The sequence below is a fragment of the Lynx canadensis genome, chromosome D3, assembly GCF_007474595.2.
Source record: "Lynx canadensis isolate LIC74 chromosome D3, mLynCan4.pri.v2, whole genome shotgun sequence".
Lineage (NCBI taxonomy): Eukaryota > Metazoa > Chordata > Mammalia > Carnivora > Felidae > Lynx > Lynx canadensis.
In genome coordinates, this window is record NC_044314.2 from 66,921,380 (window position 1) to 66,947,991 (window position 26,612).

At 49.7% G+C, this 26,612-nt stretch overlaps 1 protein-coding gene across 1 annotated transcript in view; it reads left to right on the top strand.

The window, feature by feature from the left end:
* The window catches only part of LOC115528050 (small G protein signaling modulator 1-like), a 79,193-nt gene that overhangs the window by 16,316 nt on the left and 36,265 nt on the right, over positions 1-26,612 (top strand). Inside the window, 12 exon segments of the mRNA XM_032595342.1 lie at positions 2,147-2,222; positions 5,373-5,535; positions 7,077-7,140; positions 7,142-7,230; positions 10,692-10,759; positions 11,040-11,185; positions 11,319-11,449; positions 12,882-13,053; positions 15,905-16,029; positions 21,106-21,173; positions 22,541-22,704; positions 23,114-23,246. Of these exon segments, the coding sequence (XP_032451233.1) occupies positions 2,147-2,222; positions 5,373-5,535; positions 7,077-7,140; positions 7,142-7,230; positions 10,692-10,759; positions 11,040-11,185; positions 11,319-11,449; positions 12,882-13,053; positions 15,905-16,029; positions 21,106-21,173; positions 22,541-22,704; positions 23,114-23,246 (1,399 nt within the window).

The window sequence follows — 26,612 nt, forward strand, 5'->3', positions numbered from 1 at the left end:
GTCAGTCGAGGGACCAACTTTGGCTCAGGTTATGATCTCACGGTTCATGAGTTCGAGCCCCACGTCGGGCTTTGTGCTGACAGCTTGGAGCCTGGAACCTGCTTCGGATTCGGTGCCTCCCTCTCTCCCTGTCCCTCCCCGACTCGTGCTCTGTCTCTCCAAAAATATATAAGCGATGAAAAAAAAGAGTGTCTTATGGCTCAGGTCATGATCTCACAGTCGTGGGTTCAAGCCCCGCGTCAGGCTCTGTGCTTATCAATCTGATGGGTGTTCGAGAGCAGCCACTGTGGGGACCCTTGAAGCAGGGGAATTTTATTCTCCTGAATAGGTTACTGTTTCAGCCAGAATAGAGAGACCAGGTGAGGTTTTAGGCAAGTAACACTGCAGGCACCCTCTGCAGCAGGCTCTGTGCGCAGCACATGGTGTGTGTTACCTTGTTCAGTCTTCCCGCAGCCCCATGAGGCAGGTGCTGTTCCTATACGCCCTTCACCCAGCGAGAAAACTAAGGTTCAGAGAGGTGATGTGATTTGACTGTGGAAACACAATCAGTAGCCACAGTGGCCAGGATATGGCAGCTGGAGCTGAGATGTGGGGAAAAAAAAGTCCTAAGCCAAAAGTCCAGCCATGGCTTCCTAGCTTTGTGGCCTTCAGTAGGCCAGTTTGTCTCCCGACCCTCAAGTTTTCACACCTGTAAACAGGGCTGGTTCCAGGGGTTCGGCTAGGTAGTTTTCAGACTTGGAAATGCTGCTGGTGAAGCCCAGCTTAGAGCCCGCTGAGCTCAGAGGTCAGCGCTGTTCACGGGGTGAGTGCTGACTCGGTTGTGTGGGGCAGACACTGCAGGGCATGGCCAGGGATGCTCTGAGTTCTGTTTTCCCCTCCAGGAGGCAACCACAAGGAAGGGGAGAGGGGCATGGAGAGCCTGCGATCGCTCTCCGGTGGGTGCACTGCTGAGCTGGCCTGGCTGAGGCCAAGTAGGCCATGGGGCAGCCAGGAAGGGAGTGGCTGCTCATGGAGGGGGTTGGATTCAGAACTGCTCCTGTTACCCCATGTCGCAGCCCTGGCGATGCAGAGCTGGGACTGGCCTTTGAGGTCATTCTTGGCCTCCTCAACCTCAAGGTGGGGAAACTGAGCCTCTAGAGAGGAGAAATGCATGGCTAAAGCCCCATGGTGATGCTGGGCAGACTGGGGGCCAGAATCCAGCAAAGCAGAAGGGTGTTCAGGCCACTGGAGAGTCATCTCTGTGAGCAGAGGCACGGCTGCCCTTTCAGCACTGTGTCCCTCACTCCTGGTGCATCAGGGGCGCTCAAAAAAGATTTGTTGAGCGTGTGAGGATAGTAGGAAAACACACCCCCAGGGAGTCAGACAGCCTGGAATTCGGTGTCTGCTCTGGGCCAGCTTTACTTCTCTGGGCAAGTTTGCTTCACTTTGCTGAGCCTCGGTTTCCCAAATTGAGATCACAGACCCAACTGGTAGGTGCCTGAGCAGGGATTGGAACCCAGAGCTGCTAGATTCCAGGCCTGATTTATCACTATACCTTCCTGATACTTTTATATACTTGTTTCCCTTTCTTTCTTTCTTTCTTTCTTTCTTTCTTTCTTTCTTTCTTCTTTCTTTCTTTCTTCTTTCTTTCTTTCTCTCCTTCTCTCCTTCTCTCCTTCCTTCCAAAAATATTTATTGAGTACCTGCTATGTGCCAGGCACTGTTCTAGTCTCCATGGATACAGAAGTGAACAAGATAGGTGAGGCCCTGGCCTCAGGGAATTTATATCTTAGAAGAAGGTAATAGTAAGCAAGTAAACAGGACAGGAATAGCATATGTACCCAGAAGGGACTGTAACGGGGTGTGAGTGGTGTCAGGGGAGGGCTGTGTCAGATAAGGGGCTCAAGGAAGATGACATTTCGTGTAACACCTGAGAAGAACCAGCCAGGTAGAGAGCCTGAAGAAATAATTCAGTAAAACATGATGCTCTCACAGGCCACAGGCCTCAGACTTGCAGAAGGCGCCATGAGGAGGGCATGGAAGGAGAGAAGTTATCAAAGCACCCCAGATGGCCTCAGAGGGCCAGGAAGGACGACACGGCCCTTGGGGATGACCGCACCCTGGGTCGCGTTTGGGTCTCTCCGTCCAACTGCCTCTGCCCTTCCAGGTGAAGCAGATCATGGAGGAGGCAGTCACACGGAAGTTCGTCCACGAGGACAGCAGCCACATCATCTCCTTCTGTGGTGAGTCCATGGACCCTGACCTGGAACGGGGCTTCTTTCTCTGTGGGCTGCCTTGGGGGAGTGGCGTCTTTGTGCAAGATTCTCATACCGTGTTTTGACTTTGTGACTCTGAAGTTATTTTTGGATTCCCGGGGGGCTCTGTGAGGGAATTTGGAACCACTGAGAAGTCGAGAGAAGAAAGGAAGAATGGCCTGTGTACCCAGCAGGAGTTAGTCACTGCTGACGCTGGACGGACTGTCTTCCCCTCGTGTGGGCTCAGTTCATGGCTACCCATCCCCCTAGTGACGTTGGTCTCGCATCTGATGACAGACTCTGCACCCTTTCCTCACCCTGCCTGTGGCTGTTGCCAAATGAAGGGGGAAGATGGATGGGCTTTAAAGACATAGGGAATCGGGAGCCATTGATCCATCCTAAGGGATCATGTCCAGCTGGCTCAGCAGAGGAGGCAGGCCCAGGGCTCGGAGCTTGACTTGTATCCTTGAACCAGCTGTGCTCACAAGATTCCAGAAATAAATAACCGTGCTGCCAGGTTCTTAACTGTCCTTCCACAATGGCTGCAGACACATGTTTTACGTGTCCCCACAGTCAGGGTTCAGCTTCTAATCCATGTGTATGTATAAGCAGGGATGTTTCTTTCTGCCTGAAAACCTTTTCATTCCATGACTGGAGTGTCTCACAATGGAGGACGTGCTGTATCTCCCCTCTCGTGCTCTTGGCCCCGAGGAGAGGCCAGAGCGAGGAGACCTGGTCGGCCCTCAGCTTCATCCAGACGGCTGGAGGCACTACCCATGGGAGCACATGCCGTGACCTGGGAGCCCACTGCTGTCAGTTTAGCCCCTTTGCAGCCAGGCAGACCTGGGTTCAGATCCCTCCTCTGCCATTTGTTTGTTGGCTGACGTTGGCAAAAAAAAAAAAAAATTAAGTTTATTTGGAGAGAGAATGTGTGGGCAGAGGGAGGGCAGAGAGAGAGGAAGAGAGACAGAGAGAATCTCAAGCAGGCTCTATGCTGTGAGCGCAGAGTCTGATGCGGGCCCCGAACCCATTAACCATGAGATCGTGACCTGAGCCGAAGTCGGACGCTTAACCGACTGAGCCATCCAGGTGCCCCCACGTTTTTTTTTAAAGTGAGATATGATTATTTAAATTACATATATGTGTGTGTGTGTGTGTGTTTATATACTTGTATGTGTATATATAGGTGTATATATATATATATATACACGTCTGCATATGTACATGTGTATATACGCATAAATGTTAACGTGAGAATGTATATATGCCTAATTTTTTTTTATCCTGGACATCTCTATTTGCAAAGAAAATAATAGGCATACTTCAGAGTGTGCGACCATGCTCACCCGTTGAAGATTTAGAGGAATAGAACGGAATAAAAATCATGATTCTCTAACTCCAACCCCAGTGTTTGGATGAGGGAGGAAGGGTGATGTTACCGCAGGGTGAGGCCTGCAGGGTCTCCCTGTGGTGTCTCTGCTCCATTGTGCCTTATGAGCCATTGTCAGAAAGACTCGAGGCATGTCTCCAGTGCTTGAACAGTTAATTAACTTATTTCAGTCTAAACAAAAGTGTTGTGTGTACAAGCAAAAATGAAGATATTTCAGAGAGTCTCACCCAGAATATATTAAACCCATGGGCAGATTAGGCAATAGGGTGGGCATCCATTCAAAGCCAAGTAATCGTTGGGGCACCTAGCTGGCTCATTCAGTAGAGCATGTGACTCTGGAGCTCAACGTTGTGAGTTCAAGCCCCACGTTGGGCGTGGAGCATCCTTAAAAAAAAAAACTATAATCATAACGTTTTGAAAAAAGTCAAATAATTGCCAACAAAAATAAACCAAGACAAGCAATTGCACCAAACCTCTCAGTATTTCTCCTTGTGTGCAACATAACCTGGGCCAGGTTCTTAACCCTGAGACTGCTGGAGTATTCCTTCTGTGGAGTCACAGTAACTAGAACACTCACTTCTTGGGTTTTTTCCACAAGGATTAGGTAAGGTAAACCTTAACACTGGTCTCACACCCAGCAGATACCCAATAAGGAGTAGCTCTTATAATATGCTCAGTTTTTCCATCAACACCGATTATGCTCCTATGATATACCAGAGTGAGCTCCCTCCCAGTCTGCTGTGTAAGACAGAAGATAAGAAAATACTCAATAAAGCGCTGCTGAAAGTACCCGAAATAAGACTGGGGCCATCAGAATGGCCTGCACAGGGACTGTTTCCCGGGGGGAGGGGGATGGGGGGGGACACTAAGGCCCAGAGAGGGAAAGCGATTTGCCTGAGGTCACATAGCAAGTTAGTGATAGAGCCCAGGCTACTGCCCAGGTCTCCTGCTCTGAGCAGGGCTGGGCAGGGTGTCCAGGGGAAACACAGACATGGGAAGATGATGACAGTCCTCTCTCTTCAGATCCGTTGTGGTGGCACAAGTGTTGTGAGCACACTTTGGGCTCAGACCTGGGTTTGGATCCCAGCTCGTCTGGGTGGCCCTGGGCAATTCAGTTCCCCTCTTAGGGCCTCAGTTTCCACATCTGAGAAATGGAGATGGTGTTCCTTTCTTCCTTGGCTGTGGCAGAGATGGAATGGGATCCATAATGTTAGCTGTTCCTGGAATCACAATAGTGGTGATGATCATGTGATTCTTCAGCCCAGATAAAGCCCACCAGTCCTGTGGTCAGCCTCCCCTCCCTCACTGACAGGAGTAATAGCTAACGTCCCTAAAGCACTCACTCTGTGCCCAACTATGTGAAGCGCTTGCCATGCATTTTCCCCACCTCGCTTGCTGCAACCATGTCAGATGCCTGTTCGTACTATCCCCATTTCACAGATGAGGATACTGAGACACAGAGAGAGGAAGTCATTGCCCAAGGTCACGCAGCTGGTTAGTGTCTGGGAGAGGATATGAACACAGACAGTCTGACCTCGGGCAGCAAACACAGCTAAGCTCTCCTGCTCCCTTTTGAGGAAGTGGAAGGCAGAGAGACGTACGTGATTTTCCTTTGATGCTTTCGTGGATTTCGCGATTCTGGGGCGCCCTGCTCTCCAAGGCACCTCTGTGTGGCTGAAGACCTGAGCTGGGCTGGGTGCTGAGGAGCACGGGTAGGGCAGGGCCTGCTGACCATTGTGTCCCTGCAGCGGCTGTAGAGGCCTGCGTCCTGCATGGGCTGCGGCAGCGGGCAGCTGGCTTTCTGCGCAGCAACAAGATTGCAGCTCTCTTCATGAAAGTGGGCAAGAACTTCCCACCGGCCGAAGAGCTGAGCCGCAAGGTGCAGGACCTGGAACAGCTGATGGAGAGCGGGTGAGTGTGGAGCATGGGGTATGGGCTGGAGCGTTCCTGCAGGGGACAGTCCAGGCTCCTCCCTGAGCTCTGCCAGAACCCGCACCTCCTGGCACTGTCTGCACTCTCCTTTCGCCAGACTCTTTCCTACCCCGCGGCCTTTGCACATGCTCTACCTACCACCCGGTTCACACGCCTCACCTTCCACGGCTGGTGCCTTGTCATCATTCAGGCTTTCCCCCAGTTAAGGGCAAACTCCAACCCTCACCCCATTTCTCTTATATATCACTGCTTATTTTCTCTCCTGTGGTTATCACCACCTCTAATTATTCATTCCTTTGTGTACTTTTTACTTGATTGTTGTCTATCTCTCCTCCTTGGCTCTGAACTCCATGAGAACAGGCCACTAAAATCTGTTATTCCCCATTTTGTCCCCAGTGTCTGGACAGTACCCAGCACCTGGTAAAATGCTCAAGAAATGATTGTTGAATGAGTAAGTGTCTGCTGTTAGCCAAACCCATTCCGCATGCAGGAAGACCAAGTTTAATGAAACTACTGTGGTCTCCATCTGCATGGATCAGATACTGACACTGAGGCAACAAGGGGAATGGTGACTTCACTCACACGTCTGGACGGCTGATTTCCTGGGGGGAAGGCTCAGGGCCTGAGGGCATGTACGGGAGAACCTCCCACCAGAGTCCCGACCACACAGTTTGACTCTATGCCAGAGCCGCGGTCTGGAGCCTGGTCAGGGCTAGCAAAGAGGTTTCAGCTCCCATGGGTGCTAGCAGCCGCCCACAGGACCTTGTTGTGAAAGATTCCGGAGCCGTGATTGGGCTTCACGGGAAAGAATGTGTGGATTGATTCGCCGTGTGTGTGACGGGCAAGAGAAGGGAGAGAGAGGCGCACATGCTGTGTGTGCCGTGGTTGATCACTCCTCCTCAGCAGGTGGGAGATGGTCCTTTCCCTCCCTTGCAGGCTGTGCCAGCCCAGAGCTGCTGGCCAGAACTGTGGGATGGGCAAGGCTGTGGACTTAGCGTCACCGCCTCCCTTTCGGAATCAGACTCCTCAGCCACTTGGTCTTCAAGGTGCCTTCCAGTCCGTATGCTAAATTCCCAAGTGTTTGCTGATAACTTCCGAAAGGGAGCGATTTCCATGGGCCTTCCATAATATCGGGAATGACTTTCTCATGGAGGAATTAGAGATACCCATGCCAGGTGGTAAGGGAGAGCCATTCATTTCATTCATGCAATCGCTCATTCATGAGAGAGGGAAGGGGAGAGAGGGAATGAGAGAGAGAGAGATGAAGAGAAGTATCGCTATGAGAATCTGGCTTGCCCATCAACAGTATATGAAGGTGTCTGTTTTATCGCATCTTCACACTCACTGGGTGTTATTTTTTCAACACGTCACCCACTTGCCAGGAGCAATGTGGGCTTTTGTTGTTTTAGTCGCCGTTCCTTCATTCCCTAGAGAGGTTGGGCATTTTGCTGTTTGCACATTGGTCCTGTTGGATCTCCTTTTTTGCGAATATTCCTCCTCCTTCTGTACTGGTCTTGAAGGCGAAACCAGATTCAGGGCCTCCAGGAGAATGTGCGGAAGCTGCCGAAGCTGCCCAGCCTGTCCCCCACTTGCCATCAAGCACCTGTGGATCCGCACTGCTTTGTTTGAGAAGGTCCTGGACAAAATTGTGCATTACCTGGTGGAAAACAGCAGGTGAGTGAGAAAGAGCAGCCGCCGTGGCGTGATCTGGCGCCACCTTCTGGCCATTTTGGGAACTGCACCCTATGGCACAAAGCAACTTTCTTTTCTCTCCTGTTGACGTGCACTTGATTTGAAAGCAGTTAGATAAAGGCCTTCTGGATGTTTGCCTCTAAATGAGCCCAGCTTAGAACCTGGGACTATTTAGGTGCTTCCTGCTAATATAGGATCTTCAAATTTGGAGTGAGGAACCAAGGATCTTGCAATCTTAGGGATCTTTTTCCTCCCATGAATGAAGCCTACAGTCTACTTGCTAACTGTGGTCCTAGAAGAGTCATGTAGCTTCTCTGTGTCTCTGCTGCTCTTTTAATAAATGGGACAGGGATTGTTGCCATTCTGGAGAAGAGGTGAGAAGGGGAGTTAGTGAGTACACAGTGTTTTGGAAATGTATGATACTTTTTTTACATTTTCTATTCTAGCTCAGATTAACCTGGTGTAAAGGTTTTAGACTATGAGTACTCCTGGCAAGCATTCATCCATGCATTCATTCATCCAGTAACTATTTAATGGGCACCTACCATGTGCCAGGCACTAACTGAGATGTTGGAGATACATTGGTCTTAACTGTCATGTTAAGAGCTTGGATATTATGCTAAGAGCACAGAGGAGCCAGTGAAGAATGTGGGCTTTTGTATAACCTGAGACTCTTCATGGCTAACACTCCTTCCAGCCGTAGACAGATGGGGAGAGAGAGATAGACAGGGGGAGTGGGAAAGAGGAAACACGATGAGGGAAATATCTGAGAATCTCCTCATCTCTCGGTATATGAAAGTGCCTGTTTAACCACATCTTCACATGCAGTGGGTATTATGATTACCTTTTATTCTTTGCCTGTTTGCTAGGAAAATATATATGAAAGGAGAGAGCAGAGTCCTTCCTCTCACGAACCTCACATAGTTGCAGGGAAAACAGGAAAATAGTAATTGTGGTAATATGTGGTGAGTATTCCAAGTCAGGTGGGTGGTGTTTAACTTCCTCTGGGTGGTCAGGAAAAGAATCCTGGAAGACATGGCAGTTAATCATCAGTTTGAAGGGCACGTAGGCATTAACCCAGTGAAGTGGGTAGGGAAAAGAGTGTTCCCAGCCAAGGGAATAGCAGGTGCAAAGGCCAGGAGGCAGGAGACAAATTGGAAGAAATCCAGGCTCTGGAGTGCAATTAATCTCTTCACCTTCTAGTAAAATGTGATACGTCTCTGCCCCGTACCCTCGCATGGGTGCGGGCCTCCGGAGCTAATGCCTTTGGCATATGACCTTGTGTTTTCTGCTGAATGAGTCGGTAGAAGGAATGAGTAATTTATTTGAGCAGCAATGCCAAACTATCTCTTTATTTTTTCTGTCTAAACTTTTTATTTTTTTGATTCGCATAGAAGTTGTAACATTAGCGCAAAGAGTTCTCGCCTGCCCTCAGTGATCACATCCTACATAACCATAGTACAAATACCAAAACAGGAAATTGACATTGGTACAATACTGTTAACTAAACTACATGCTTTATTTGGATTTCACTAGTCTTTACGTACACTCATTTTTTTCTGTCTAGTTCTATGGAATTTTAGCATAGTTAAATTCAGTATAAGTACATATATGTATTATTTAATTAAATGTATTATTTAACTATTTAATAAAAATTACATATGTATATGTATTATACTCATAGTATAAATACAGTCTATAATTCTGTATAACCAACACCACAGTCACGACACAGAACTGTTCCAGTGAAACCTACCACCCCAAAGAAGCTCCCTCGAGCTACCCTCGATGGTCACATCTTGCCCCCAGTCCCACCTGCTAGTTTTTAAGGTACTATTTCCAAGGTTTATGATCATGCAACGGTGCTGGTTTTCAGCATAGAGACTGAGTGGCAGAGTGGAAAGTGTCTTAAAGTTTTACCTTCAGATCTGACACCAAAATGGATAAACTTGCTGCTGAGAATGCACAGAGCATGTCCGTTCGGCTTCAGCCAATATCCTGGTGGATAGAAGATTCCTCTGGGGTCAAATTATAGTGATGTTGCCACCCCTTAGCAAGAACTCCCTGGTGTCAGAGTCTGTGCTGTTGCTGTAAAAGCAGGTCAATATTTAATCCTCCTAACAGCCTGGGCAGGTGAGTTCTGTCATTCTTGTCATTTTATAGCTGAGGACACTAAAGCTCAGAGAGGGTAGTCGTCACATGCCCAGGGACACACAGTGAGAGTGGGAGTGGCCGACCTGGGCTCCCACTCAGTCTGCCTCGCTGCAGATCCTGTGTTCTTAGACCCCTGCTGTAGGATAGGAACACCCAAGCCTATAGCTTGCATCCACCTGCTGTGTGGCCTCCAAGAAGTCACTTACCCTCTCTGAGCCTGACATCCCTTGGGAAGGTAGAACAAGGTCCTTTCCAACTCTAAAATTCGGTTCCTAGCTGGCAGGAGTTTGCAGAGAATTAGGAGGCACTACACAACAACTCAAACAAAGAAGCAAAACCCAAAAACACTCAGCACAAACATTGTCTTGCCCATATGACAAGTTATTTTGAAGAGCCAGAAGCCAGGGGGCGCTTGCGAGCACGTCAGGCCAGCGTCATCCACATAGTTATCCGCGCAGGAAGTCCTGTTAATATAGCTTTTCCGTGCACACCACAGCTAAAAAGCCTTTTATTGCCTCAATAATATTAGGAGAGCAGACATCATCTGAGCTCCCAAGCCACTTGGTGCCTGAAATGGAAGATGTGATAGAAGCTGATAGAAGCAGCCAGAAGCAGCCTTCTAATTACTATTCCCGTTACTCTCATTAAGGCTGTATCACAGCCATGTATTAAGCAGTTACGTGCCAAGCATGGTACTAAGTGCCCACATCTGTTGTCTCTTTCAAAAGTCCCTTTTTTTTTTTTTTAATTTTTTTTTTCAACATTTATTTATTTTTGGGACAGAGAGAGACCGAGCATGAACAGGGGAGGGGCAGAGAGAGAGGGAGACACAGAATCGGAAACAGGCTCCAGGCTCTGAGCCATCAGCCCAGAGCCCGACGCGGGGCTCGAACTCACGGACCGCGAGATCGTGACCTGGCTGAAGTCGGACGCTTAACCGACTGCGCCACCCAGGCGCCCCTTTTTTTTTTAATTTAAGTAAGCTTCACACCCAGCATGGAGCTCAACGTGAGGCGTGAACTCACGACCCTGAGATCAAGACCTGAGCTGAGATCAAGAGTCAGACACTTAACTGAACCATGCAGGTGCCCCTCTAAAGTCCTTCTGATGGCCCTAGGATATATGTTTTTATTACCCCCATTTTACAGATGGGACATTTGAGGCTTACAGCGTTAACTGGGTAACAAGAGGGAGGCTGAACTCAGTCTGTTCTTAAGCATCAGGTCAGTGTCAATTGTGTGCCCTCTGCTGGTTACCATCCAGACCTGCCTGTCCTTTTCTCTTACTAGTAAATACTATGAGAAGGAAGCCCTCCTGATGGACCCGGTGGATGGCCCCATCCTTGCGTCTTTGTTGGGTAAGTGGTCCAGGGCTCTGAGCTTCATCTGGATCTCTGACGTTGGCTCACTAGTGCACCTCCTAAGGGCCTCTCTCGTTTCCCTCTAGCCTTCTCCATCAAAACTTACCTGTTCCCTGGCTCTTGCTCTCAGGGTCTTGTGCTGGACTCTCCTTAGCAGGACCCTGGGGCATACTCACTGGCTGGAGGGGAGAGGCAGTGAAGGTGGTGGCCCATCTGGGGGTAGACAGGAGGGTAGACTTTGAGGGCTATGGATTCCCAGTCCCTATATGCTCCACAGTGGGGCCCTGTGCCCTGGAGTACACCAAGATGAAGACTGCCGATCACTTCTGGACTGACCCCTCGGCCGACGAGCTTGTCCAGAGGCACCGCATCCACAGCTCGCACCTGCGGCAGGACTCACCCACCAAGCGTCCAGCCCTCTGTGTGAGTAGGGGTGGACTCTGGGGCCCTGGGAGGGAGTTGGGCTGAGTGCCAGACTTGGTGTGGAGGTGGAGAATGGAGTGGGACATTGAGGGTCACCGCAGGCCTCACCCTCTACCTCCCCTCACCCTGCCAGATCCAGAAGAGACATTCAAGTGGCAGCATGGACGACCGACCATCCCTTTCTGCCCGTGACTATGTTGAGTCCCTGCACCAGAACTCCCGGGCCACGCTCCTCTATGGCAAGAACAAAGTCTGGTTCAGCCGGTGAGAGATATCTGGGACCCAGATCTTCCACAGGGGGTCTGGCTTCCGGTTATACAGGAGGCGTTCCCTCTGGTTCCAGGCTGCTCATCCATTCATCCATCCATCTATCCACATCTCCATCTCTCCATCCATTCATCCATATGACAACATTTGCTTCTATCCACCCATCCATCCATTCACCTACCTACCTATCTTTACTTCTACCCATCCATCCATCCATCCACCCACCTATCCATCCATCTTCCTACCCAGGTTTTCATCCATCCATCCATCCATCCATCCATCTTTATATCCATCCATCCATCCATCCATCCATCCACCCATCCACCCGTCCATCCATCTTCCTACCCATGTTTACTTCCATCCATCTAACTACCCATCTATCCATCTATCCATCCACCCATCCATCCATCAATCCATCTACCCATCCATCCATCTTCCTACCCATGTTTACTTCCATCCATCCATCCATCCATCCATCCATCCATCCACCCACCTACCTGTCTTTACTTCTATCCATCCATCCATCCATCCATCCATCCACCCACCCATCCATCCATCTTCCTACCCATGTTTACATCCATCCATCCATCTACCCATCCATCCATCTTACTACCCATGTTTACTTCCATCCATCCATCTACCCATCCATCCATTTATCCACCCACCCATCCATCCATCCATCCATGCACCCACCCATCCATCCATCTTCCTACCCATGTTTACTTCCATCCACCCACCCATCCATTCATCCATCCTTTTTTACATCATCCATCCATCCATCCATCCATGCACCCACCCATCCATCCATCTTCCTACCCATGTTTACATCCATCCATCCATCTACCCATCCATCCATTTATCCATCCACCCAGCCATCCATCCATCCACCCAGCCATCCATCCATCCATCTTCCTACCCATGTTTACTTCCACCTACCCATCCATCCATCCACCCATCTTTACCTGCATCCATCCATTTGTCCATCCATCTATTTAATTATCCATTTATTTTCCAGTCCATCTCTCCACCCACCTGTCCACCTAGCTGTCCATCCATCCATTCTCTTTTGTTATCACTCACTCATTCAGCAAGTATTTATACTGAGCTTTCCTTGTGCTGGATGCTTGGGATATCAGGATAAATATCTTCATGGTTGATATATTTTTTAAATGTGTATTTTTGAGAGAGAACATGCATGGGAGAGGGGCAGAAAGAGGGGGACGAAGGATCCAAAGTGAGCTTCACCCTGACAGCAGAGAGCCCAATGCGGAGTCGAACTCACAAGTTGTGAGATCTCAACCTGAGCTGAAGTCAGACGCTCAACCAACTGAACCACCCCGGCGCCCCCTTCACAGTTGATATTTATGGAGTGCTTTCTTTGTGTCAAGCACCATGATAAGTGCTTTTAACTATATTAATTCATTTAAAGCTCCCAGCAACTATTTGATGCAAGTAGTGTCATCCAAGATGATAACGCTGAGATGTGCACAGGGGGGAGTAAGTGGCAGAGTCATACTTTGAATTCAGGCTGCCTGATGTGGGAGTTGAATCATTTATCAATCACCTCTAGGCCTGGCTGGTGCAAGCCCCAGAGATGGGTGGTGAGCCAGGCACACGAAACCCCTACCCTCATGGAGTAGATACCCCTCTGCCTTTCCCTTCCTGAGACTGTGTGGATCAGTGTGGTGTTTGGGCTCAGCTGGGAGGAAGCAGAGGAAGCTGCCAGTCGCTCTAGCTCTGTGGTCGCAGTTGTGATCACGGGGTGACCCTGAGCGAGTCACTTCTCCCTGTGAGCCTTAATGTCCACATCACAATGGGTACAAGATCCTACCTCCTCAGATCTAAGAAGCTATGGATTTAAGATGCTCCATTTTTAAACATAACCATCAGGAAGTAAAAAAACGATACTAAGTTCTAGAAGATGTTTTCTCATTACTTGGAAATTTTATTTGACACTTTTTGAAAGAGTTCTTTGAGCTCTTTGATTTGGATAAAAGGAGTTTTGTTTTTGTTTTTTGGGGTGCCTGGGTGACTCAGGTGGTTGTGTCCGACTTGGATTTTGGCTCAGGTCATGATCTTGTGGTCTGTGGGATCGAGCCCTGCATCAGGCTGTAGGTTGGCAATGTGGAGCCTGCTTGGGATTCTGTCTGTCCCTCTCTCTCTCTGCCCCCTCCCAGCTCACTGTCTCTCTCTCGAAGTAAATAAATAAACTTAAAAAAAAGTAAAAGGGCTTTCTTTTAAATCATACATTGCTTTTTTAACTATGCATAAGGGAACTTATAACTGACATTCATTAGTTAAGACAGTCCTAAAATTTCTTCACATTTCAGGGTTTAATTTTCTATATCAGTTTTTGACTTAGAGTCATCACTGCTTGTATTTTTCTAGTAAATACTGTTTTCTTTTTTTTTCTTTGTGAGAGAGAGAGAGCATGTGCACTTGCACACACACACACACACACACAGAGAGAGAGAGAGAGAGAGAGAGAGAGAGAGAATCCCAAGGAGGCTCCGTGCCCAGCACAGAGCCCGATGTGCGGCTTGATCCCATGACCCTGGGATCGTGACCTGAGCCAAAATCAAGAGTCAGACACCTAACTGAACTGAGCCACCCAAGCACCCCCAAATACTGTTTACTGTTCCATCCAAAGAAGGGGTCAACACACTATAACCCATGGGCCCAATGCAGCGCTCCACCTGTTTTTGCAAATAAAGTTTTATTGTAACAGAGCCATGCCCATTACCTATCGTGTATGGCTGCTTTCACGCTGTAACGGCAGAGTTGAGTGGTCGCACCTGAGTCTGTATGTCTCACAGAACCAAAATTACTCCCCGTCTGACCCTTTATACAAAAAGCTTGCTGACCTCTGATCAGGAGTGTAGGTGGCCCAGCGTTTCTCACAAGTGCATGTCCTTGGTTGTTGCTCTGCAAGGCCATCTGGAATTGTGGGCATGGCTGTAGTGGTGAATAATGTGTCTCCTCTGCCAATATCAAATCAGTGCTCTACTGCTCTGCTGCCCGTGTTTCTGCATACACAAAAACTTTTGAAGTCGAAGATGACTCACCGTCTAATTTTTCTGAAGACGTTTAAAATAGCACCTGTTCTCCGCATGTGAAGTAACAACATAGGAACAACTAGGACCGAGTTTGCAAGAGGTCAGGCAATGACCACTGTGTCACGATGGTGAGATGCCACCTGCTGTAAGATACATCCACACTTCAGGTACAGGAAAACATGGAAAACGTTCATGACCCGGGGCAGCAGTGCTCCGTCATGGGGCTGCAGGCATGAGTGGCTAACTTGAGACAGTGTGGGTAAAGCTGAGACATGCTAGGTGCTCGGTAAATGTTGGCTGTCCATCTCCACATGTTGTTGAGGTGAATTTGCATCCTTTATTTGTGAGGCTTGGAGAGACCACCCCCTCTGCCACACCCCACCTGGGATAAAGCAGAGGGAGCTGCTGAGAAGTTCTGCAGGCTCATGGGGAATACAGAGGGTCAGGCTGCTGGGCAGTGAGTATGGTGTGGGTGTTTGGAGGAGGAGATTCAGGATAATGTCTGTGGTTGGGGCATAGAACTCGGCTGCCCTCTTGTTCTCCCTTAAGACTGGCCAAAATGATGCCAGATAAATGACTCCTGTCAAGGAGAGGGTGGTGTTGGGGCGCCTGGGTGGCTCCGTCAGGTGAGCGTCTGACTTGATTCCAGCTCAGGTCATGATCTCATGGTTTGTGAGCTCAAGCCCTGCATTGGGCTCTGCGCTGGCAGCACGGAGCCTGCCAGGGATTCTCTCTCTCCCTCTCCTTCTACCCTTCTTCCCTCTCTCTCGCTCACACACAATAAATAAATAAGACATTTATTTATTTATTTTAATTTTTTATGTCTTTATTTTATCTTGAGAGGCAGAGTGCAAGCGGGGGCAGGGGCAGAGAGAGAGAGGGAGACACAGAATCTGAAGCAGGCTCCAGGCTCTGAGCTGTCAGCACAGAGTCTGACGTGGGGCTCGAACTCATGGACCGTGAGATCACGAACTGAACCGAAGTCCAACGCCCAACCGACTGAGCCACCCAAGCACCCCTAAAACATTGTTTTAAAAAGGAGAGCGTGGTATTAAAGAGGGATAGAGCCCCTTCCTGATTCTAAAGAGTCCCCGGCTCTGCCCTTGCAGCAGGGCTTCCTGGACCTTGGTTGGGGGGTGGGTGGGAGTGTGAAAGTGCAGGGGAGCAGCTCTCAGAGGTGCATCTCTAGAACCCATCCTGGGTGGTTGGCTGCAGACTGCTTTGCTTAGCATGGCCCCCTGGAAGGAGATACTGGATCTTCCAAATGGTCGTAGCCTTGGAGGGCATGACCCAACCCCTTGGATCTGGTTATGCCTCCTTGAGTCAGATGGCCCAGGGCCTATGACCACTGTGACTCTGGCACTTTGACCAAGCCTATGCCCTCCTCTCTCTGCAGAGGGATGATATGGAGGCCGTGCCAGGGTACCTGTCTCTACACCAGACAGCTGACGTCATGACCTTGAAATGGACGCCTAACCAGCTGATGAACGGGTCGATGGGGGACCTGGACTATGAGAAGAGGTAGGGCACCGGGTCCTTCTCCCCCTTTGGCACAGGGAAGTGTGTGCTCTGTCCTTTGTGTCCTGCCCTGGCCCGCTGTTCTGTCTGGTTGTTGCGGCCACTTGGGCCAGCCCCCCTGCAGCTATGGCCTTATGGGTAACTCATTAGGAGGATCTGGAGACCAACTAGAAGAATCTTAGAATCTAATATGGGAATTAGGCAGGCCCTGGTCAAACACCACCCAGAGGGAGAAATCTTAACTAAGAGCTTGGGAGCCTGCAAATGGCAAATATTCCCCATCTGCTGCCGTCCTTCCCATCACTCTGTAAAGGAGGAAAGCTGGAGGTGTTGCTTGGTGGCCATCTGGTCCAGGTTTGTGTCTCCTGTGACCTTGGGATTTTCAAGACTCAGCAAAGGCTTTGGAGTCACACGCCGAAGACACATGGAAACCAAGGGTCCCCTGCTACAATCGTGTGTGTTCCCGCACAATTAGGGACGGCCCTAGGAGGAGCCCAAACAAAGGGAAGGCTCAACCTGATTATTTCAGCTTGAGGAGTCTTGGCAGCTTTATATAAAATGAGGGCTCCTTTCAAGGAACATAACCAGAACACTGTTCTTGTGTTCTGTTTCATGTTAAGCTTCAGTGTGAGTAACACGAGGCCTGGGTGTGATTAATACCATTCTCTAAGCCACTTCCTGTGCAGAGGTGGCCATCTGTCTTCAGAGACAGTCAGTGGGAGGTAGAGTTGGTTCTAGGCTGAGCCATATAATTCAGCTCTAGCTAGACTCCAGAGTTTCTGATCAAGAAGCCCTCACCGAGGAACAACATGGGACCCAGGAGATGCCCTTGGCCTGGGGCATTATTTCCACAGACTCGTCTTAAACCTCGCCTTCCGCAACCCCTCCCAGCTGAATCTGGATCACATGGAACCCTGAACCTCCTTCGTAGCATTTATAGAATCGCGGACACGTAATAAATCTGTGCCTATTTGTATATCAGCTGTTGCTTCTAGACTTCAGTTCCGTGAAGGCAAGCACCTGTCTTACTCATGTCTTCTCTTTGGCAACTGCCACAGATCCTAGCACAAAGTAGGTGCTTAGATAATCTCTGTGAAGCAAAGCAGGGAAGTTACTGGATTCATTCATCAGATCTGAACAGAGCACCCGCTACATGCCAAGCACTGTGCTAGATACAAGAAACATAGCAGATGAACAGAAGGAGAGGAAAATCTTTACCCTCTTGGAGCTTCCACTGTATTTACCTTACACTGAAGGAGACCACAATAAAACAGGTGTATGGATAAGTGTACGTTTTAGTCCCAAGTGCTTGCTTGGTTCTCATCCTGCTGGAAGATTTGGGGTGCGTCTGTCTCTCCCTGTCTCTGGGCTTCAGTCTCCCCTTCTATCAAATGAGAGGCCTGGACAACATGATCTTCCCAGAACTCAAAGGGTTTGCAGGGGCTCTCCATACACAGAAGTGTCTTCTGTCAAATAGCACAACCCAAAGGCCCTGTTTGCTATTTGGACTTACACCAGGATTGTGTGGGCAAAAACCTTTTTGTTTTTAATTTTTTTAAACTTTTATTCATTTTTAAGATACAGAGAGAGAAAGAGTGTGAAGGGGAGGGGCAGAGCGAGGGAGACACAGAATCTAAAGCAGGTTCCAGGCTCTGAGCTGTCATCCCAGAGCCCGATGCAGGGCTCAAACCCATGAACCATGAGATCATGACCTGAGCTGAAGTTGGAGGTTTAACTGACTGAGCCACCAAGGTGCCCCAACTTTGTTTTTAACTTTTTTTTTAATGTTTATTCATTTCTGAGAAACAGAGTGTGAACAGGGGAGGGGCTGAGAGAGAGGGAGACACAGAATCTGAAGCAGGCTCCAGGCTCCAAGCCAATGCAGGGCTCAAACCCACAAACAGTGAGATCATGACCTGAGCCGAAGTTGGACACTTAACCTACTGAGCCACCCAGGCACCCCTGGGCAGAAAACTATTTTTTCTTTAATATAAAAAAAAATTTTTTTTTACATTTATTTATTTTTGAGAGAGACAGAGCACAAGTGGGGGAAGGGCAGAGAGAGAAGGAGACACAGAATCTGAAGCAGGCTCTAGGCTCCGAGCTGTCAGCACAGAGCCCGACACGGGGCTCGAACTCACAAACCACGAGATCATGACTTGAGCTGAAGTTGGACACTTAACCGACTGAGCCACCCAGGTGCCCCTGGACAGAAAACTTTTAATGTTGATATTTTGGAGAGGCATTGAGCCAAATGATTGCCAAGTACTCCCACCCCTCCTCCAGCTCAGATCAGTGGGACTCCATCTTTCATCATTATCTTTTCCTCTGAGAACAGGCATAGCATAGTCGCATCAATATTTACTTCCAACTGAGCCTGTACTTCCCAGGTCACTACTGAGGGGACTAGAAACTTCCCCAGCCTTGGGTTCTCAACCCCCATCTATCCAGTAAGAGAGAAAGAGCTAAGCGTCAAAAACATGGTGGTTAGCCTATAGGATGTGGAGGTGCCCAGGGACTCTGGCATCTCTTTGGGGACCAAGAGACAACAAAGATGAGGGGTATGGTCCTTGTCTGAGGAGCTTCAGTACCTCTTCTCTTGTCCCAGCCAGCGCCCCCTTGTGTACAACCAGGGTCATAACTCCCCAGCTAGGTTTCCTCATGTCCATGAGGAAATATCACCAAAGAGTGGCTATTTGGGCTCTGGAGTCAGGCTGGACTTGGCTCAGATCTCAGCCCTGCCGTGTGGAACAGCTGAAACCCCCATACCCTGCTGATGGCCCAGCCACTTGACAATCTAGTTTGGAAGTGTTTTCTGACCTACCCTTACCACGTGACCCAGCAGTTCTGGTCTAGGAAGTTGTTAAAACCTGTCAAATGAAATCAAAAGCTCAGCTCTTGCTCCTTCCCAGTTGAGCGATCTTGGACAACTTCGCCTTCCTGAACCTCAGTTTGTTCATCCAGTGTAAAATGGGGATGTGGTCATGGAACCTCCGAATAGGTGTACAGGAAGGAGTCAATGAGAAAATGCACGTAATGCCCTTAGTAGGGAGACTGGAACCCAGAAAGGCCTCTCAGTCATGGGACTGTTGGTGTTAAGTTTACACAGATCCAAAGGGACTGTGGCCACAGAAATCCTCTTTGCTGGTGTGTGGTGGTAGCTGGAAAGTTGTTTTGTCTACTGGGCACCCTAGGGTATTCACCATTCACTCTGAATATTCTCGGAGCATCTTGCAGAAGTAAAGAAAACCCAGGCGCTGTCCAGTTCAGCACCTCTTGGGGGAGATGGGAGAAAACAGGCAACCGCAACCTGTATGATGGGTACAATGTGGAAGCCCAGGGAAGGACCTTCTGGCCAAGACTCGCCCATGAGGGACTCAGCAGAGGCTGCTCAGAGGCTCTGAAAATGTTGGTGCACTCAGCTGCCCTCCAAGGATGTTCGCTCCATGGACCCTGGCGAGGCTGACTCTGGTACAGATAGACCAGTGCAGGAAGGTCCCTTAGAAAGCTTCTGTTCCAACTTCTTCATGTTGCAGCTAAGGAAACTGAGGCCCAGAGAGGAGAAAGGACTGAGTCAGTATAATTGGTAAAGTGGGATTTGAAGTTTGACCTTGAAGCCTGTGTTGGTTCAGGTCCTCCAAGAAGCAGACCCAGACAGAATTAGACATGCAGCAGAGACTTAACGTGAGCAGAACCTGTGAAGGATGAAAGGGAAGAGCAGGAAGAGGCAGGCAGAATATTCAGAAGCTGGTTGACCCCTGTGAATGGGGAGGGGAAAGAAGGAAGAGAGGGTCTTATATGCTGCAGTTCTTAGCATGTTCAGCCAGCTCAGTTGGGAGCCCCTGGGCTAAAGTTGACCATCAGAGGAGCCCCCCATCCCGCAGGAATAGGCCTATGCTGGTGCCCCCATGTGCCCGGGCCTGCTTGAGAGCTGCCCAAGAGAAGCATGGTCTTGGCACAGACATGACAGTGGATCAGGAGAGGTGGCCTCTGAAGCTGTTGGTCAGCTCTGGTTCCCACAGCAAGATCTGAAGGACACCCAAGCAGTGCATTCCCCTGACTGCCATAAAGCCCCAGTTCCTGTGAGCCCCACCTCCATGGTGTTCTGAGGGGAAAAGTGATCTGTTTTAATACAGCAGTAGGCTTTGATCTGAAAAGGGAAAGAATAAAGTATGTAAGCACAGAGACCATGAGCCAAGTACTTTTTTCTGTATCAGCATTGTGTTGAGCCCTTCAAATATGTGATTCCATTTAACTGTCACAGCCGCACTGTGTGGTGGGTAATTATCATCCCCCATTTTACAGAGGAGGAAACTGAGGCCCATAGAAGCCTTCACATCACACTGCTGGGACCTATGGGGTCAAAGCTGTTGAGTGGCTCTTCTAACCCCTCGGATGCATGGTGGTTTGGCGTTGGGGTCTGAGTCAAGATACTTAGATACCTGTGACAGAAAACTAAACTCAAGTGGACTTAGGCATTGAGCCGAAAAATTCTGGACAGTGGCTTCAGGCATGGCTGGATCCAGGGACTCAAATGATGGGGGCCTGAACTCTCCATCTCTTGGTTCTGCTTTCCTGACTGTCGACTCCATTGTCAGGCAGGCTTTTTCTTGCCATGGTTCCCTATGTTTCCAGACTTTTATCATCTCTGCTCCTACTCTCCTAGCAGAAAGGAGCATCCTTTTCCCAGTTTATTCTAACATAAATCCAACAACTGAGTCTCATTCATTCTGCTTGGGTCATGGGGCCATCCCTGAACCACTGTGGCTGGAACAGTAGAATGTGCGGATCGGCCAGGCCTGGATCAGATGGCTATTCCTGGAATCCTGGCATAGAGGGTGGGTGGAGTCAGCCTCAGCCACATGGATGAGGGCAAGGGAAGTGTGTTCCTCAGAAAATTGGGGTACTGGGACCAGAAGAAGGTGAGGTAGATTTTGGGAAGTCTTGAATACAGATGTTGGGGACAGATGGGTCCTAGTGAAAAGGGTTAGCAAGGGTGTAGTCTTCTGGCCTCATGGGCCCTTCCCCATGATGAAGTGAGCAGGCATCCTGTGGAACTAACCATCCCTCCCCTTCCAGCGTCTACTGGGACTATGCTATGACCATCCGCCTGGAGGAGATTGTATACCTGTACTGCCACCAGCAAGGTAGGGACTGTTGGGGGAGCACAGGGTGGGGGTGTTCCTTCTGGCTCCCCTGCCTGCTCCCACCTCCTCATTACCTGTGCAACCTCAAACAAGTGATTTCACCTCTCTGAGACTCGGTTTCCCCATCTGTGAAATGGAATCACCACAGCACCTAGTCATGGCATTATTGTAAAGATCAAATGACATAGGTTCAGGACTTAGCATCAAACCCACGGTGTTAGCTGCTGACACTTAATGGAGCCCTTGTGATGTGCCAAGCAGGGCTCTAAACAGGTTGGCACAAAGTCACACAGCCTGTAAGCTCCAGAGTTTGGACTCAAACCCGGAGCTCAAAGAAGGTACACTCAGAACAAGCAGAGGGCTATTCTGTTGTAGAAAGCAAGGGTTCTGGACTCTAACAAGGCATGACACATTAATCTTATTTAAAACCTTTTTAATGTTTATTTATTTTTTGAGGGGTGGGTGCAGAGAGAGAGAAGGAGACACAGAATCCAAAGCAGGCTCCAGGCTCTGAGCTGTCAGCACAGAGCCCGATGCAGGACTCGAAGTCATGAACCATGAGATCATGCCCTGAGCCAAAGTCGGACACTTAACCACCTGAGCCACCCAGCTGCCCCACATTAAGCTTATTCAATGGGTTCAGATCCAGACTCTACTGTGCGACCCAGAGCAAGTCATGTACCCTCTCTGAGCCTTAGTTTCATCATTTGTAAAATAGGCAATAATAGATAGACCTCATAGGGCTATTTAGGGTATTCCAATAACACACTGCCTTTCATGTGCTGTGCTTATATACAGTAAGTGCTCAATACATGCTAGCAAGTCACTACTGCCCTGAGAAGGGGTAGGTCTGAAAGCCTCCATACAAAAATAGGTCAGGCTTAAAGCATAAGAGACTGTTAAAAACTGAGAACAAACTGAGGGTTGATAGGGGGTGGGAGGGAGGGGAGGGTGGGTGATGGGTATTGAGGAGGGCACCTTTTGGGATGAGCGCTGGGTGTTGTATGGAAACCAATTTGTCAATAAATTTCATATATATAAAAAAAAATAGGTCAGGCTTATGCATAGAGGGTACTTGAGGGACATGGGGTGTTTCCCCTTGGTGGGTGATTTCAGGGGGGGCGACCACATTCTTCTGGACCATATCCCATAGTTCCCAGTCTGCAGCAGTGGCCGGTGGGATGGGAGGGGCTCTGGGGAGGTAAAAACTCCCCCTGACCTTCTGCCCAGGCCTTTCCCAGAGCCTTGGAGCAGGTCCACGGGTCTGGCTTGGCATGCCCAGGGCGATGTGTTTGCCGGGAGGACCCCCATCCCATGCCCCATAGTGACTTTCTGCCGGGTCTCCTCTGGGTGGGTCGCGGTGGCAGTGGACAGCGGTGGGACAGTGATGTTGGTCAGCCAGGATGGGATCCAGAGGCCGCCATTCTGCTTCCCCAAGGGGGGGCACCTCCTGCAGTTCCTCTCGTGCCTGGAAAATGGGCTGCTCCCTCACGGGCAGCTGGACCCTCCACTCTGGTCTCAGCGGGGGAAGGTGAGTGACCGTGGGGGCCCCAGGGAGGCTGGGATGGAGGCGGGGGTCAGCCGTGGGGAGTGGTCATTATTTTTTTTTTTAATTTTTTTAATGTTTATTTATTTTTGAGAGAGAGTGTGAGCAAAGGAGGGACAGAGAGAGGGGGGACAGAAGATCCAAAGCGGGCCCTGCGCAGACAGCAGCAAGCCTGATGTGGGGCTCAAACTCACCAACTGCAAGATCATGACCTGAGCCAAAGTCAAATGGTCAACTGACTGAGCCACCCAGGCACCCCAGGGTGGTCGTTCTTGCCCATGACTCTTTACCTGGCTTTGTGGGCTCATGCACACCCCACTGAGACCCTCAGGCCATGCACAGACTCTGGGGACAGATGTATCCCAAGGGCTGTGCATTGGGATTGTGCTTTCAGGGCAAAGTATTTCCCAAACTGCGCAAGTGAAGCCCTCAGGGTTCTGCCAAGTCCACATCTTCGGACAAGGAAGATGACGAGGCCACAGATTACGTGTTCAGGATCATCTATCCCGGCATGCAGTCTGAATTCAGTAAGCTTCCCAGTCTCTGGGCCCCCGAGATCTAACCTGTTAGCTGAACATGAAAATAACTCCAGGTGTTTGGGGTTTGTGGACAGGTGGTCTGGGTTCTGGGGCCAGCGGGGGGGGGGGGAGGGGCGGGGACTTGAAACCAGGAAGTTAGTATCTCGGTTTCCCCCCAGTGAGAACCACGCACTACTGAGCTTAATAAAGGTAAACCTGGAGCAGGAATTACCATGGGGTAGTGAGTGGGCTCTGGAATCCTGGTTGAATTGGGGCAAGTCACTTCACCCTTCTGTGCCTTGATCTCCTTATCTGTAAGATGGGGACGTTAACATAGCACCTGCATCATCGGGCCCTTGTGGGGACTAAATTAGAGAAGGCCCTTGGCACAGAACACGTCCATGCTAGCTGCTGTTATGTGGTTGTTGGTATTTTATTTCACTCTACTGTTGTCAGGATTCAGTGAGATAATGAGGTGATCAATGTAAAGTCCCTGTAATGTAAAGTAAATGTAAATGTAATGTAATGTAAAGTCCCAATGTAAAGCACACTGTAGGGCTTCAATACATGATGGTCAAAAACAGCAAAGGCGGGAAGCAAAGCACCAGGCCCTGGCACACGAGACGCTAATATATGTCTGCCACTTGGGACAGTGACTGCCGTGACATAGATGCTTGGTTCGTGGAGACTGTTACCATTAAGGTCATCTTTACCACGGAGGTGTTATTTGGATCAAATGAACTGATATTTGGAAAGTTCTCAGAGGCCTGGCTTTTCTTTTCTTTTCTTTTCTTTTCTTTTCTTTTCTTTTCTTTTATTTTTATTAAAATTTTAATGTTTATTTATTTATTTATTGAGAGAGAGAGAGAGAGAGCTGGGGAGGGGCAGAGAGGGAGAGAGAGAATCCCAACCAGGCTCTGAGCTCTCAATGCAGAGCCTGATGCAGGGCTCGAACTCAAGAACCGTGAAATCACCACCTGAGCTGAAACCAAGAGTCGGATGCTCAACCGACTGAGCCACCGAGGTGCCCCAGAGTCCCAGCATTTATTAAGCACCATGTGGATGTCTTGTTTCAGCAACTCAGTATTAAGCTATAGGTGCTTTCTGTCAACCCCGTTTTATTTTACCCTTGGTGGTCCTGTTGTTCTTTTTGATGGATAATGGCTCTGAGCCTACCTTTGCTATCGTGCCGGGTCGCTTCATGCTCTGGCCTTTGTCCATCGCTCAGTGGGATCTGGGGATGTGGGGCAGGCTTGGTGGTAATGTCTTATATTGCTCAGGTTGGTTTCTCATCTTCACCCATATATTCATTCCTTCATGGTCAGTTAGGACCAAAGCCTTGTGTTTCTGCATCACTAGGAGCCTGAGAGTGTCCTGAAGTGTTCATTACTACATCCGTTCCTACCCCGGTTCAGGGTCTAGAGCCGTCCCAGCCTGTCAGTGGTACCAGGCTCATACAGCACCCCCAAGAGCCGAATGATCAGAGGGGCCAGATGCCCCCTGTCTGCCTTCCCGGGAAGCCCTGTCTCTGCTCCCCAGAGAGGCTCATCCAACATATAGTTTGTAGGCTCTGCTGGGAGCCAGGCTGGGTGCCGGAGGTCTTACTTGCTTGGGAAGTGTCCATGTTAGCGTGTTGGGGCTCTCCGTGTGCCAGCAGAACAGACGCTGGCAGTGCCCACCCACACCCCTCCTTGCGGGCTCTCCTGTCGACTCCCATCCTAGTGTCTCTCTGCCTGAGGGTCCCTTCTGCCTGTGGGTGGGGGTGGGGTAGAGGTGTCCAGGAACCAGGATCCTCCCTGGAGCAGCCTTCAGCCAACGACTGGCAGGAATTAGTGTATAAACGCCCCGGCTCCCTCACCCCCCACCCCGGTAAGAAAGCTCTGACATGCGTGTCTGCATGTCTCCCAGAGCGCCCCCTGCCCCCCAGGAGATCAAGCACCAGTTGCCCATAGTGGTAACCTGAGCGGTAACCAGCCCTTTGCTCTGCCTTCTCGTGTCACTTCGCCTACCCATGCTTCTTGGAAACATCTCCCAGATAGACTCCCGGCACTTGAATTCTCATCTGCCCGTGAGGAAACCCCAGTGAACTCTATTTATATCAAAGCTTCTCACTCATAGCGCTGCCGATGTTGTAGATGGAATAATTCTTGGGGGGGGGGGAGTGTCATGTGCCTTGTAGGATGTTGAGTGCCATCCCTGGTCTCCCGCTACTAATGGCCGAGCAGCAAATCTGCCCCCTCCCCCACCACCAAGCTGTGACAACCGGAAATGTCCCCAGATGTTGCTGAGTGTCATCTGGGAGCAAAAGGGCTCTTGGCTGAGTAAAGCACACATCACTGCATTCACCTCTCCACCACTGCAGCATGGCCAAGTGACTTGCCCTCTCCAGACCTCATTTCCTTGTCTGTAGAATGGGGAGACATTCTACAGACCCTCCCCACCCAGGATCATATTCTGAGGAGTCAGTGTGATGATGTATCAGGCACCTAACGCAATGCTAATCCTCACCACGGCCCTCCTAGGCAGGTGCCACTGTCTTCACCATCGCCTACTTTCCAGAAGAGGAAGCTGAAGCACAGAAAGGTTAAGAAACTGGTCCAGAGCCACACAGCTAATCTTCGGCGTGGTTGGGATTTGAACCCAGGTGTCCTGGCTCCAGAGCTTGTACCTCTCACAACCACTCCATGCAGATTGTTTTTGACCAGGATCGGTTGACACTGTGGTTTCACCCCCTTCATGCCCAAGCTCAGTCAGATTCAGCCCATGTGGAAATGGTGCCCCCTGCTTGGTTGATTTTCTCAGGGGCCTGAGTCCCAGAGCTATGGTTTTCACCTTTGAGGACAATGAAGTCCTTTCTGAAGAAGTGCCTAAATCAGAAATGGGCAGACACCTTCCTGTGGTCCAAATTCGGCCCACTGACTGTTTTTGTAAATAAAGTTTTATTGGAACACAGTCACACGCATTCACAGACAGCGTGTCCATGGCTGCTTTCACACCACAGCAGCAGAGTGAGATCATTGTAACCAAGACTGTAGGCCCACAATGCCAAAAATATTTACATATCTGGCCCTCTATAGAAAAAGTTTGCAGATGCCTGCCTTCAATAATAAGGGAGAAGAGTTTTGCCCTGTGGGCAGGATGATGTGGCCATAGATGGTTCTAAACCCCCTTTCAGTGTCTTCTTGCCTCGTCTCGTGGTCCTTGTGCACAGAGGAGGCAGAGACCAGTTCTGAAACATTGAGCCTGTTTCGGAGTCAGAAGAGGGCCTTTCCATTCTCCTGTGTTGCTGAGACTGTCTATGCCATCTGTGATGGCAGGCGTGAGCCACACATGCCTCCCGAGCGCTTGAAATGCATCTAGTTCGGATGGAGCTGT